This window comes from Leptidea sinapis, chromosome 47 (assembly GCF_905404315.1).
Source record: "Leptidea sinapis chromosome 47, ilLepSina1.1, whole genome shotgun sequence".
Taxonomy (NCBI): Eukaryota; Metazoa; Arthropoda; class Insecta; order Lepidoptera; family Pieridae; genus Leptidea; species Leptidea sinapis.
Window position 1 is genome coordinate 3369366 of NC_066311.1, and position 15743 is coordinate 3385108.

General features: G+C 35.0%; 1 protein-coding gene across 1 annotated transcript; it reads right to left on the minus strand.

Moving 5' to 3' along the window:
• Nucleotides 1–1865: 1865 nt before the first annotated feature.
• Nucleotides 1866–15095, minus strand: LOC126978116 (uncharacterized). The gene is made up of 12 exons (XM_050826847.1): nucleotides 14810–15095; nucleotides 13928–14078; nucleotides 11411–11555; nucleotides 8930–9038; nucleotides 8497–8579; nucleotides 8038–8132; nucleotides 7521–7644; nucleotides 7024–7253; nucleotides 6328–6495; nucleotides 5917–6001; nucleotides 5425–5536; nucleotides 1866–4355 (listed from the first exon to the last, which is right to left on the minus strand). Exons 1-12 carry the CDS (start codon nucleotides 15074–15076, stop codon nucleotides 4191–4193), a joined length of 1734 nt encoding a protein of 577 aa, XP_050682804.1. The 5' UTR covers nucleotides 15077–15095; the 3' UTR covers nucleotides 1866–4190.
• Between the last annotated feature and the right edge of the window lie 648 nt (nucleotides 15096–15743).

Below are 15743 nucleotides of genomic sequence, written 5' to 3' on the forward strand. Positions count from 1 at the left end.
TATGTCAATCGCTGTTTGCCTGTTGTCTTGGAAAAAATTCGAAGGCAGCGCCCTCGAAGCAGGATCCTCCTTCACCACAACAATGCTTCAGCGCACTCCTTAAAACGGACTGTTGAATATATGGCAGGTGTCGAGATAGTGAGTCATCCGCCATAATACAGTCCTGACCTGGCGCCCTGCGACTTTTATTTATTTCCAAGAACTAAAGGTAAAATTTGAGGTATTCGCTTTACGAGCCCTGACGATGCGGTGAAAGCGTACGAAAATGCCATAGAAGAGACCGCTAAGGAAGAATGGGCCCACTGCTTTTCTAAGTGGTTCCATCGAATGCGACGATGTGTAGAGAGGAACGGAGATTACTTTGAAAAACAATAAAAGTATTGGCAACTTTCTAGATTAAGCCGTTTTTCATTTTCTAAACATTTTCAGTGTTACCTAGGTATTGCCATACTTTTAAACAAATTTTCTTGCCCCAAATTAGGCACCCACCGTGCTATTATGTGTTGCAAGACAACTATACAGTATGGATTGAATATCTATGAAATAAATAAAAATATAAGTAATACTAGTGCATAGAAGTATCGGATTTTTTTTCAAACTAAATTGAAAAAGTGAATCTTTCAAACAAAATAAATTTAGCGACCTCTGGAGCGATGCACATTTTGGCTTTTTGAAGTCACAAGAAACATCGCTTTAAATCTGTCCGATGAACGACCAGCGATTTTGAACTTGAAGCGCGCAGCAATTTTAATGTTCAAAGATTCAAGTTCAGGTGACCTAATTCTACAGTGCGTTCATATTTGCTCAAAATGAAAAGTCTACTTTTTGACCTAATTAGTGCACCGATTTCGTTCATTTTTTTTTATCGTCAGAAAATGCGATAACAAGTATGTAGCTACATTTAATTCATATCTGCAAAATCCATAGTTACTGTATATAATTAAATAACTAATACGTAGTTAACTATAAATAATAACATAAAAAGTCGGACCGTGGTAAATGAAGGATAACAGTAATGTCTGCGTAGGTAGGTACTTATTGGGAAAACAGGAGTGATTGTAGGAAAGTAGAAATAAAACAAATACATAATTGCATGTATTTTTATGAACGTTAAAAATACAACTTACCTACATTACGCAACATTAATCGTCGTTACATTTATTTAATAAGTAATTGGCAACAATTGTGTACCTACCTGTTTCATTATTAATCTATTAGAAGAATGATTCATACTTATACATATTGATTCTAATATAAATTATTAACCGTGCCTAGGTATAATTTAATTAATCGGTAAAAAAAATGTCTACTTACTACAAAAAAAAACGGTGTGGCAACAAAAAACATAAATTCACCACAAACATAAGGCGATGTTAACGACTTAACCTGAACACACCCGAATAATTATTTATAGATATTTCTCTAAAAAATAAAGTGCTATGTGTAGGTACTTAAAAAAGTTTACATGAAGGAGGTTATTATTTTCTTACATAGGCAATAAATTCCGAGCTGATCTAATGGAACCTACGATTATTTCATAATTAGATGTTGTTAGTACTAGGTACCTAGGGCTTGCAATCTCGGTATTCCGAAATCCCGCGTCATTCTCACGTCCCGCATACCTAATGCGGTATTACGATTACAGAGAAGCAGAAGAAATAGTTTTGCGGATGATACCCTGGACAGGACCTGTTACGTTTACCACGTAAACATTTTCAGTCACATGTTGGCGATAAAACTGAGTTTTTTAATTCCACTCTTTTGTTGTCTTACATTAATTTGATTTGATCTCACAATAACTACAATGTAAGTAAGTAACTAATAGTCTTTTATTACTTATTATTTTTTGTAATATTTACGTTCGAATACTTACCTACCTACATAATCATTACAGGGGTAGGCAAAGACCACATATCGCACCTATAATTGCCTTAGACTATATTGGTTACTACATGCGGGATCCCGCGAATATATATAAAAACTATAATACGGGTAGGTACGTGTAAACCAGTAGTGCTATAGGCAAAGAATATGTAGGTAATTGTACAAGTACTATTCAAGTCTCAAATTACCCAACTATTGAGACGAAATAATTATTATCACGCCATTTTATTGCCATTCATGAGAGTCCATGTATGAGCACTGAATTATAAATTACAATCATTAATATTAATTTAATTGCAATAAAAATACTAACGCCAATATAGATTATACTTAGTACTTAAACCTTTCAACACTAAAAACATGAACATAATAATAAAAGTTTTGAAAAGATATTCTAATAAATGTTTAAAAAGTTCCCTTGATAAAAAAAGTAACTTAAAAATTTAAATTTTTACATTAAGTCGGGACCTACCTATGTTTAGTGAACTAGGTCCCTAGGCACCTAGTAGGGACCTACCTATGTTGAGTGATCTAGGTCCGTAGGCATCTATATGATTGTTGTATTTTAAAAAGTATAGAAACACATACTTGTGCACTTAAAATAGTAATAGTTAAATATGGCAAAAAGTATAAAAATAAATGTAAAAAGATAATCTATATTCTAGTCTAGTGTTTACACTTACCATAAAATAAAAGAATAGCGCCATTTAATTGCAACTGATGTATGTAGTCTTGTTGACAATAAAAATTACCCGTCTCTAAAGATGTCTACTACGATAAATGCTCCGTTTATGGTAGCAGATATAATAATAAAGATGAACCCTGCATTATGGGGAGATACGCAAATTGGGCGAGGAAAGGGGACCTAGTTATTTATAAAAAGTGTGGTTCGATATTCTTTGATTTCGATGTTCTGAGTTGAGTTTCCTAACTCATCAGAGTTTTTAAACGTTTCAAGAACTGTCAAAGTTTGGGCTAGCGTGGGACATAAACAAAATTAATTTAATAACAGGTGTTTTTAGGAAAGTTATAGGTACCGCATAAAAGTTAGGTAATAAGTAATGATAATGTTATTTCTTGCTACCCAACTTTTTGTAACAATATGTCAACTGAAGTTATGAAGATGACTTGATCACCTTCTCAGTGCCGCCAAACTAACTAACCATCAAGTAACATTTCAAACACAAGCACTTAACTTTGATGACTTTTGAAATGAACGAACTGAACAAGAAACTTTCACATAAAAAAACTTCAAAGTCTCTGTTCTGTATTCTAGAAGTCGTCTCGCCGTCGTCGATTTACAATATGTACCTAAACCACTATCGACACCTCTACGACTTTAAAATAATTATTGTACAAAGTCAAACTCAAATAAACTTTATTAATAGGCTTAAACTAAGTACTTCTGAATCGACACTATAAATTTTTCATTTAAATTACTGAATTTACCATATTATGTTCGTAAAAAGTCGAGCTCGCGAGAAGAACATACAAGAAACTCAACGGCCACTCTTTTCAATCAAATAGAGTATTTTACAATGGCTGTAATATACACAATAAATTAGTTTGTAAGGTGCTGCATTCAATATATGAGTCGTGTTTAAATAATTTAAATTATTTCATGACAAATAATAAAGAATTAAATGTTTAAATATAAATTATCGTACCTATATTGGATGCATCAACCTTTAGAGCTTGAACTCAATGTTTATGTAAGGATGCTTCGAGAACATGATGGTCGTGATTACTGTCACAAGTAGTAATTGCACCCAATAAAATAATATATATTATATCGCGATATATTAACATTTTACATAATATCTACAGCACATCTACCTACCCGATGTTTAAAAATTAATATAAGTACTTATAAAAAACTATGATTAAATTATACCTAAGTCCTAACACACGATAATAGGAATAAAACGGCAACATAAATATCTACTATCAATATTAAAAATAATTAAAATCCTTAGGTCATTTATATACATCTAGATAGACTGTGACAGCTGTGAAAACGTTGAAAAAACCTGAGGTTCACAGTTAACCTCTATTTTGAGTAACGCACACACACTAACACAGTGAATGACTTGTTGTTAGTGTAAAACGTAGCTTATCACGTACACTGAAGTAGTAAATCTGGCCTGTTTTCTAGCAGCTCTGCCTAGACGTATAAATTATCAAATTAATAACATTGCCAATATGGCGGGGGTACAAATAATAGTGAAACATTTTTTGGTATTTAGAGTAATTCAGATTTCAGATCATATTCAGGTAGACTGTAATAATTAATTCATGATATCTATTTAGTTATTGTTATGTCTTAGTGCATTTTCTCTGACGCGTTGTATTTCACTCTTGATGGCGGATATGAGCGGGATGGCGGGGTCCTCTGGTGGAAGTTTACCTTCTGTCGTTAATAAAGTCATGTTTACCACCGGGACTTTCGATGCAGTTCGAATCGTAGATGACTGAAACGAATAAACATCACGTTACTGTAGAACAGATCTTAGATCTATACCCAAAACGAAATAATGAGATCTATTTTCTGTGGTTGACTTTACTTCTGGGTCGATATATAAATGAATCCCTATAAAAAAGCCGCTAATAGTATTCGGCACTGTCTACCTATGGTGTTAAAATGTGAATGGGTGATGATCAACAGATCAAACGACCCAAAGCCACACATGCCAAAAAAGGGCCTCATTTTTTCAGAAAATTAACCTCAGGATCAAGAATTACAAGAGTTACTCAGGATATACATTTATGATGGCCTGTTATGATAAAACCTCTTTTGGACCATCTTCATTGTTGGTCGCTTTCCATCAAACGAAATTGACGACAAATACGATATCAGTCGTAGCCTCTGCCTGTAATTATATTTTTTGCGATAAGTAATCGTTTTCAGACTGATAGACACGAATTATATGATTTTTGAAATGTGTATCTGTATAATATGTATGTCCTTTTAGAAGTAGTACTTCGAGAACGGCTTACACGATCTTGATGAAAATTAGTGTGAAGTTAGATCATGTGACTGGCTAATGAATAGGCTTTATAATAAATTATACTGTCATCTTAACCTAGATGCAAAAAAATCAAGCCACACGATCGTCTATGCTTCGAGCCGCTCTTCTTCATCATCAGCCGGAAGATGTGCACTGCTGGACAAAGGCCTCCCCCAAAGATCTTCACGACGACCGGTCCTGCGTTGCCCTCGTCTAACGTATTCCGGTGATCTTGACCAGATCGTCGGTCCATCTTGTGGGGGCCTACCAACACTGCGTCTTCCAGTACGTGGCAGCTCTCCGTTGAACTATGTGCCCTGCCCACTGCCACTTAAGTTTCGCAATCATTTGGGCTATGTCAGTAACTTTGGTTCTTCTACAGATCTCCTCATATTATTTTATTCGATCTCGCAGGGAAACTCCAAGCATAGCCCTCTCCATTGCCCTCTGAGCAACCATGAGCTTCCTCATGAAGCCGATATTTAGTGACCACGTCTGCGTAGTATTATATTATAATAGTTATATGTCTCACGTGTGGTGAAGTAGGTCCCCAAGCGCTGGTGGGGGGCGGCGCCCTCGCTTCAGACGTTCGTGTGAAAGTTGTTCTGGGCCTCACCCTCGACTCGGTGGCCATGTTGCTGCGTCTACAAAACGTGAAAATGTTAACGTTGGAAATATTTAAATGTCATCATGATTTTCAAAGAATTTTGAAAGAATTTTCTCTGCTTGAAGACGGTTTTAATGAAATACCTATTTTATGTACTGTTAGTCTCCGACCGGATTTTTTAGCTAAATCAATATTTCCTAATCGTACCAAACTGTCACTAGAAAAGTGAAAAATATGGGATGACCCAAAATATCAAACAAAAACTTCGTAGTCACTTCAAATGGTCACTGAGCCAGAGGTCAGCCTCCTGCCACGGTATAAATTGAGCTGAGAGTTTGCCCTTATAGAGAGAATAAAAGGTGCGATTATATTACAACATAGAGGACAGAATTTCTACAAACAAAGTTAAAAACTCACCCCGTTCCGGCAGATTGACCTCTCGCGGGTGTGTGAGATAGTCGGACGTTCTCGTTACGTGCTTGCGCTATCGTCGATGTTGGATCTGAAAGTTTTAAAAATCAAAGTAAGGTTTTAACAGGAATAAGTGACGAACGGAGATATAGCCAATCGGATCATAGACGGTGCCATCCTTTATAATATCGCAAGGCACTTTTTTTAGATAGAAAAATTAACCTGGTTAGGGCATAGTGTACCGTACGGCACTTTCGATTTTGATGTATCAGAAAAATCTAGTGCATTGGGGCACTTGCCGATTTCGGAAGGACCAAGCCCACATTATAAAAAAACTTCTAAGATAAAAATTACCCATAATAACTCAAATACATGGTAATCAGTTATATAATCTCTAAATTTTAATGTAATGCCCACCAATATTCTTCTCTTGGCTAGTTTCTCTGGATAGAGTGCCCGCGTCGGTGGCAGAGCCCGCACTGCCGAACAGAGTGAACGCATCGTCCATTAACTCGTTGAATCGCTGCCTCATTCGGGAAGGACCGGCTTCCTTGCTTCCCGATACTGGCGTAGATGGCTTAGATGCTGGAATATTTATTAAATACCTACATGGTTTGGACAGAAGAGATTAAACAGAGGAGTTTAAATATTGCTACAAAAATGGAAGACATTCATGATGTTAGAAGACTACGTTAGCAACGGAATCTTGGTGCTAATGAATTGATAGATGGGCTTGCTGTATAGGTACACGTTTGCACAGTACCTATACACAGATCGTAATTGTAACATAAAAATAAAAAGAAACAAAGTACTTACGTGTGTTCCCACCTACAGACTATAATTATTTAAGTACATATTTTTCTACTATCTGTTTCGCCAATGCTTCTTGTTTAGGTAATCCCAAACCTCAAAGAATAGCAATATCATTGTACAACGTGTATTTTGGTGTGTTTTTCTAAACTAAGTTTGTCTCGAATAAACTAAAGTGACGTTATTGTAGATTTCTTTATGCACGCTGTACATTCATACGATAACCATTTCCGCCATTCCATTATTAAACTCTTATATCACAACTATTCCTCCACACATAATCTCATTCTTAAAATAGCTTACCATCTTTTATTCTTTGGCAGTGTAAGTCCCAAACCAGCGGGCCGATTACACCAGGGTCCTTGTCGATACTTCCCAACCGTACTAATTGTGACGGCATCTGTCTTCGAGGTATTGTATCCTTGTGATGAGATGGCTTGGAGTGTTTGGGACTTGATATCGGAGAATCTATATCTAGATGTCTCACTGAAACTGGTTCCAGAATCCGGGATAATGGTTCCACTATATTACCTCTGCAAAAGTGTTTGATTATTGATTACAGTTTAGCTTTTGATACTGTTGATCGAATAAATTAATGTTACCTATCATTATAACTAACATTATGCTGCTGAGCTTAATGTTAGTTATCGTTAGTTACATTGATATAACTACTTCGGCTTACTACACCTTCATCAAGCAAATTCTATAAACTTTTTGGTTATACATATTTTTTAAAACAATTGGACTAAATTGACATACTTGTGTATATTTGTAATTCAATATACTATCTAGGAGTCTACCTGGGAAACGTGGCAACTGAAGGCATAGATAGGTACGAGGTAGGTGTTTGTGGAGCGGAAGCCTGTCTAGAGCTATCCGAACTTTCCACTCCTGCCGCTTCCAGAAGACTATCCGTCGTACCGACTGCGAACATAACAAACAGAAAAAATATTCAACGAGTAAAGTTACTTAGAACTCCCCATAAGGGGAAGAAGTTTCTTCGTATTTTATGTGAAAACTGATGACTTTTTTTTTTAAGTTCGGTAGTGACAGGATCCTGTTGCTGTAGGAATTTTGAGACTTCTGCTTTAAAATGAGCATCTATAGCTAATTAGCTGATTTTCGCAAGAAACGAATTACGCAAAAGACAAAAAAATCTATAAAATATAGATACGAAGAAAGAGGTATGATATGCGCAATGTAATTTTGAAAATATTTCATATGGTTTAATGTGTAACTGCATAGTTCAGTATTAATAAAATACTATATTCTTAAACCGTTCTTAAGTTATTAAAAATTATTACTTTAATAATTTACCTCTTTTCTTTTGAGGCATTCGAAGTGCGTGTGGCTTATTGTGTCGTCGACGTAACGCTACCGCTATTTCTGATACACTGGAAGATGTGGACGAGCTGGAAGGAACAAAATAATACTCAAAAGAATTAAATTAAAGGTTTTTGAATTAATTCACATGAAATCGATTGTTAAACACTTAATACATAAATACCTTAGGAATGAAAGATGAAAATAAAGGAAAGGATATAAAAGAAAAGGAAATTGATGGTATTGAATGATCTTTACAAAGACACAACATATTTACAGAATAATTCAAAGAACCTATTAGGTTCTTTGAAACCTAAAACCTTCGAAACCGTTCAAGTAATTAAAGTATAAGTGACAGTAAAAGTGTGTTGTCAGAGATCCCACAAAACCCGAGATCTTCAATAAAAGTACTTATGTGAAGGTTCAAATAACGAGGTAGATGTGACAGCTTACCCAGAACAGCTATCTTTTCTGTAGATCGGCAACAAAGCGCTACTAGGACGAGTTCTGCTCGGAGACACAACACTTATCAATTGCTGGAATTTTAAATGTTAAAGCTTAATTTAACTTAATAAAAAATTGTAACAATCTCACTAGTTCTGAACATTTTTGGAAATACCAGCAGACGACAACAATATACCAACTTCTATCTCTATGTAAAAGAGAGAATGCATTTGAAAGAACCATAATTCTAGCTGACATTAAGGATGTTATAAAAACACATGACCATGTTGACGTAATTCGTTGGCATTGATCAGATATTCAGAATACATGTTTATCTTACATGTTGATGTAACACCAAAGGATTATTTATACGAGTGCTTCCTTAACATTTTGAAACCGGGTAAAATGATCTTTAAAAGATTATTAAATAACATAATCTTACCTTTCCATTCTTACTTTCCTGCTCTTGTTTAATCTTATTTCTTTCAATTTCACGCATCAGCTCGCTTCTATATTCACGTAACGAGGCAGCAGATTTTTCGCATTTTTTCCTACAAATCCAAATACATTATTTCAAAACTCAAAAAGTAAAAGAAGAACTCAAGAGTAGAATTTGACAATTAACTGCTAAGTCTAAGTCCACAAACCTATACTAATAAATGGAGAGCGGATTTTTTCATTCGGTAATGTTGCATGCAGATTCGAAGCACGCTTCGAAGAAGGTTTAAGAATTCAAATTCAAATATTTTTATTCAAAATAGGATGTGACATCACTTATTGAAAGTCAAAAACTACCACCCATTCTAAAATGAATGCCTCTGACCGGAGAAGAATGGGCGCAACAAACTCAGCGGCTTTTTTTTTCATCGAATAAATATGTTTACAAAGTAATATTGTACAATTAAACTTATTATTTAATAGCCTGAGGGCGGTCACTCCATTCCCAATCTGTGGTATCATTAAGAAAGTCATTTATGTTATAGTAACCTTTACCACACAAACGTTTTTTAACAATTCTTTTGAATAACGTTATACTTTTGTTTTGAACATTTTCTGGGATCTTGTTGTAAAAGCATATACATCACCCCACAAAAGACTTACTAACTCAACTTAGCCGAGTAGTAGGCATCATAAGTTTATGTCTGTTCCTGGTGTTAAAATTTTGGTTATGACAGTTTCTGGCAAATTCACTTATGTGCCAATGAACATACATTACATTATCAAGAATATATTGAGAAGCAACAGTCAAGATGTTAATTTCTTTAAATTTTGCTCTCAATGATTCTCTAAGACCTAGGTTATAAATAGCGCGAATAGCCCTCTTCTGCAGCACAAATATTGTATTAATATCGGCAGCGTTGCCCCATAGCAATATACCATAGGACATAATACTATGGAAATAACTAAAGTATACTAGTCGCGCCGTATCTATGTCTCTTTAACCGCGTATGCTGCAGATCTAAGTCTGTTCGCCAATCCTTCAATATGGGGGCCCCATTGTAATTTGGAATCTAGAGTTATGCCAAGAAATATAGCAGATTCCACCGGTTCTATCACCTCTCCGTTTAACAAAACATTTGCATTTACATTTTTGATATTTGGTACGGTAAATTTAATGTATTTAGTTTTCTTGCTATTTAACAATAGGTTATTAGCGCTAAACCAGTACACGATGTCAGATAAAATATCGTTCACTTCGTCATACATAGCTTGGTTTCTTTTCACTTTGAAAATCAGTGAAGTGCGTCCGCAAACAATACTACCTTATGTTTTTTCTCTATAAGATTAGGAAGATCATTTATATAGATAAGGATTGTTGGTTACTTATCCGGAACCTATATTTTTTTATTTAAAAATATCTATATAATCGCAATAAAAATAATTCAGTCTATGACATTTCATTAGATTCATATGACAATTCATACAGTGAGCGGGTACGGGGTACATAATCTTTAGGGCAAAACAATGTTTGCCCCGTCAGCACTTGTCGATAGATATAAATCAAAATGATGCATTTTCCTAATTTTCTTTTAGGTGGAGAGAGTAATTCTTATTGGAATATAAAATTTTATTTTTAGCTACTTCAAAAAATTACTATTTAATATATGACAAAATAAAGCAGCGAAATATTATAGTTTACCTGATGTCATAGAGAAAAAAACCTACTGGAGCTTACAGATCAACCTATTATATACACTAATAGGTAAAAAATAAAAAATAAATCGTTTACAAAACCGACTTCAAAAACTAAAAAGTATAAAATTAAAACAAAAATTAAAAAGTTTATTTAATACACCTCTTATGCAAACCTAATTAATACCTTTAATATTAATACAATACTATTATTTGTATGTGCCACCTATTGATAGGTTTGAGTTGGAAAGTTGGTGCCGAGCCAAATATAATATACCTACACTCGCCACGCGTAACTTTGAGCGGGATAGCTTCGTCTAGAACATAGGTTCTCAACGTGGGCGATAACGCCCCCTTGTGGGCGTTTGAGACTATCGGGGGGGCAGTAGAAGACCCAGAGAAAATAAGGGGGCATTGAGATGGCGCAGATGGGCGTGGGTAGATTAAAAAATATAGTCTAAAAAGACAAAAAAATACGCGAAAATACTCTAGAAGAAAACATATTCTCAAAGTGGGCGGTGAGCAAAATAAGGTTGAGAAACTATGGTCTAGAACAAAACAACCCAAGTGGGCAGACGTCGCGTCGTTGATAATTACAGAAAGTAAGCTGTTTATAATATTATGTTTAAGGCTTGGTACCGACTTAAAATTGTATATAAGATTTTTTCATTTGAAAAAACTTCATTGTAATAAGCAGGGTGTCACACTTACCATCAGTTCAATATCTTGCTTGTCGCATCACATTTTCTTAAAAAAGAAACTTCTAGAATAGAACATTCTGATATCTCACCTATGAGCCAGGCATAGCAACACAAACAGAATAACCAGAAGCAATATTGCGATGGTGGCTCCTACTGCCAGTGCCCAGAGTTCTGTCCCATGAACTCCAGCGGTCGTCGCTTCACCTTCCAATCCTTCCGCCGCTTTCAGGTACGCTGCTAAGGAACACATTATGTCTCATTAAAATAGAACAACATCACACGCACCTACATGATTTATGTCATGTGAGATATCCAGCAGTAAAAATTATTTCGATTGGTTTACGCAACATTGCGATAAAATTCGTTATTATTGCAATGCATACATTGTGTTTCGATTAAGTACTTTTCTATAACATATTATGGATACCTAGTCGGGCCATAAATATTTTTTAAATGAATAAGATATTTTTGATCTATTACATAAAACATTACTGTAGTGCCACTTACTATAAACATTGATATAATAGCATTAATTAAATATAAACTTATTCCAAATGCTCCTCTCCTCCTCCATTTGCATTTCATTTCTCACAACATTTCTTGAGGAGTTTTGAAACGTTGAGGCCAGTTTATGTCGTCAGTAAATTAAAATTTTCTGTGAACGTCCTTTAGGTCTCGCTTAAGACATTGTTTTGAAAATACCATGATTCATATAAGCTAAGAGTCCTAAAATGTTAGGTATGATTCTAGGTTCTTATATTATATCCATTATATAACTAAAATCTTCTGGTATCCGACTGGATTTTGTCAAATTCTTTAATCGCCTTTTTTTATTGTTTTCTTTTTTAATTTTACAGTATTTATGGCCAGACAAAGTTCGCATCGTTTTATTTGAAGTCTTTGATTTCTATTTCACAAGTACGATAACCTCATTGCGCGTCGCTAGGAAGCTTGTATTTTCGCCCTTTAGTAATATTATATTAAGGTATTTCTTCTAATGCACTAGGTTCTGTAAAAACACCTTTATAATACCCGTCTCGCATTAGTTAACCAAAATCCATTTCTATCGTGGTTTAGCGGGAAAAAAATATTTGCATTTCTTACGTGTTTTTTATATTATGTTTTTAGTTTGGTGTTAAAACTGAATCTTCTCGGAAAGTGTTTGCGTATGATGTCAGCTAGAACATTGTCATTAATTTCGCACAAATATGCGGGCGGAAAAGTTGTATGAACATAAAATATATAAAATTCTATATGTAACGCTTCCTTTTGTATTTTATAGGCTATTCAATATCTTGTCGGGAAACATTTATGAACATATATGTAACAGCCTTGAAAATATTTTCAAAAGGCTGTCTTTGAAGACCTTTTTATGATTGAAATTGATTATTTGATTGAAAATTTATATCATTGCTTTTTTTCCTTGTTAGTGTAGTAGTAATAATGAAACCCCAATGAAGTTCTGTCCAATCACACCCCTGATCGATCACCTGAGCATCGTAGGGTGCGAGCAACATATTATTCAAGCATATATTTATCTACTGGATGGCTAACGTAGCAATGGTGATTCTTCAATAATCGAGATTAGAAATAAAAAAGTAAGCGTTTTGGACCGGTTCCCAAGAGCGATCGCCGGGGAGCACCTGGAGCTGGCGCTGGGTGCTACAAGTTTCGATCCGTCAACGGTTGTGAGTCGAGTGCCAGCCTTCTACAAATAAAAATATGACAACATCACCGTGCCGCCTCCACCCTTCTTCACCCAAACCTCTGTCTTTTCATCCCTACCTTCTTAACTACCATAATTCTTAGGTGCCAAAGCCATCATCACAATCAGTGCAGTCGGAGAATGTTGCACAGTAGATTGTATCTATCTCTGATGCTGTGCCGACCTTTAGATTCAAGGAAGAAAGGGACACCGATAAATAAACCAATTTATATTAGGTACGTACATATATTTAACCGCAATGGGAAGAGATACTTAAGCTTACCTTGAAATATAATAGGAGGTCAAGTTGATAATATACAATCCACAACACAAACTCAACAACATGTCAATATGACACAGACAATAGCATCTGCACCCGTAAATAGATATGAAAACGAGCGCTGACCTCTATGAAACCCTTGTTAGAGGCTACTGCACAGTAACATGGCTACAAAGAAATAAAACAGCTTATAGACAACAGTTGCCCCAATAATTCATAAAATATGCTGATTCACATATTAAATCACATGTGACAAAACAACATGTAGCCAACCAACGAGGACAAGTATTTAAGAATAGACGACTTATAAGTGCAGATAGACTTAATGCTATAAAACAAGAAGGAGCCGGTAACCCACATACACAAGATATAATAATAGGCACACCGAATAGACAGCAAATGATTGACCTTTTTAGCAATAAAGATACGAAAATCAATCAAGAAATGGTACCGCAGAAGAAGAGGAAGTAAGAAATATATAAGACATTTCAAACGGGTTTCCAACAGAAAAATCGTACATCCCTTAACAAAGGACACCTAAAAACTTACTAAAATATAAATAAAATTATATCAGAACCGAGACCTTGCAAAAATAATTTAATTGCAGCATTTGAAACTTACGCTCGGCTTTCGTCGTAACGATGGCGCCTAATTCCTTCGCCACCTCAGCATCTCTCACCAGCCTCATATCTCTTGCAGCCACTGCTGCTGGTACCGCCCGTCCACCCACCAGAACTACGTATACGATTTGGACACTGCCAGTTCCTGTGGACTAGATGGTTATATACATTGAAGATAATATCTATTATCAGTGGGTCGTCGAGTTCTTCCTTCCTTGTAGTATGGTGAGGAAAGTCCATGCATTATGCGGTAAACAGGCATTGCTTGTGGTGCTTGGTCGACCCTGTCATCGACAACTCTACTTTTATTAGTTATATAAACTGAAAACTTATATATTTCATAAAAATAATTTCACATTTGTTAAATTAACTCTCGGATAATACCTTTATTTATTGTGTGAACGGATAGTATGGTTTATTTTTTTGCTAAATCACATTGAATAAATATTAATGTATAAAACTTGTAAATGTGAATTTAAAAAACTGGCAATGTGTTTATTGCTACTTTTTGAAAGTGGTGATAGATAATAAAATGTATAGCTACATATATGTATAAAAGATTTGCAAGCGATCAGTGTCTTTACTCGATTTTTTCTAAACTATACAGAAATTCGAAAAAGCACTGATACAGAATATACTTCACAAGTTCGATAGAATTTGCGATAATAATTGGTGGTAAATAATTTTTTCATATAACATTAACATCGCTATTCGCCATTTTATATTTATTTATACACAGCAATGGTACATCCTAATACTTATAACATGAACCTGATTCTGTTATATGCACATAGCAGTCATATATTTATAAATACTTTATGTTCCTAATGTTACAATATTGAATTTTGAGCTAGTGACGTTAAATAAAAAAAAAAAAACTTACTTCTGATATGTTCTGTATGTGTACTTGAACCGGTGGCTGTTGCTCAGGTTTTATTATTTCTCTTTTGTACAGTACAGTTTCATTGCTTTCTTCTTCAAGAGGAAGATCTAAGATTTCTCCCCTAAGCATATCTAGCTCCTCGCCTTCATTAACTTCTCTTTTTCTCAATGTTGGTGTGACAAGTACCCACGAAACATCGCTTGCTTTTGTTGGATTGATTTCATAATCAGAAGGTTCAACTATATCATTAACAAGGTACATAGACATTGTATTGTAAGAATTTGGATCTTTTATAACAGTCGAAACTATCTCTTTGGTAACAGTGGTTATTTCCTTAAAGCTAGCGATTGATTCTTGCAAATTTGAATTTTCAAATTGACCATCTGACTGTGATTGATCTATTTGCTTGTCTTTGTTAACAGCGAAGGAATGAACATCGTGTTTTTTTCTTGGTGTTTGTGCGTCCAACGATTTGATAATGCCTAAATGTCTTTGTTGTTGCCTGTAATTATTTTTACGATCTTTAGTTCTACTTGGTTTTAATTAGCTTATCTATATAATTTATGCAGTTATGCTTCTAAATGTTTCAATAAGTAATTAAATCACTTATAGAGATGGAAATTTCTATAACTGTTCATAATTCTTGTCAAAAAAACTTTCTATAATTATCATAATGATTTATTTAAATGTTAGATACTTGTATACGTGCTAAGCTAGGTGTTAGCATAATTATGTACCTAATCAAAATAGATAATATACCTTAAGAAAGCCTTTTGGTATAACCTCGCAAGCCTCAGCTGAAGACTATCAGGTGTGGAGCCCTGGATGACCGTGAGGAGCCAGTACCTCCTGTCCTCAGGAATCTCGGGCTCCAGGCTGTCTGGCGTGACATCACAGTTGTTCACGCATTCCCCCGAACTGTCTGTCACCGCCT

Coding starts and splice junctions, on each gene's coding strand:
- LOC126978116 (XM_050826847.1), bottom strand. CDS start 15,076: ATGTCTATGTACCTTGTTAATGATATAGTTGAACCTTCTGATTATGAA. Junction 8,580..8,929: donor AGGAAAGTAAGAATGGAAAG/GTAAGATTATGT, acceptor TTAAAATTCCAG/CAATTGATAAGTGTTGTGTC. Junction 5,537..5,916: donor GGTCAATCTGCCGGAACGGG/GTGAGTTTTTAA, acceptor CACGTTTTGTAG/ACGCAGCAACATGGCCACCG.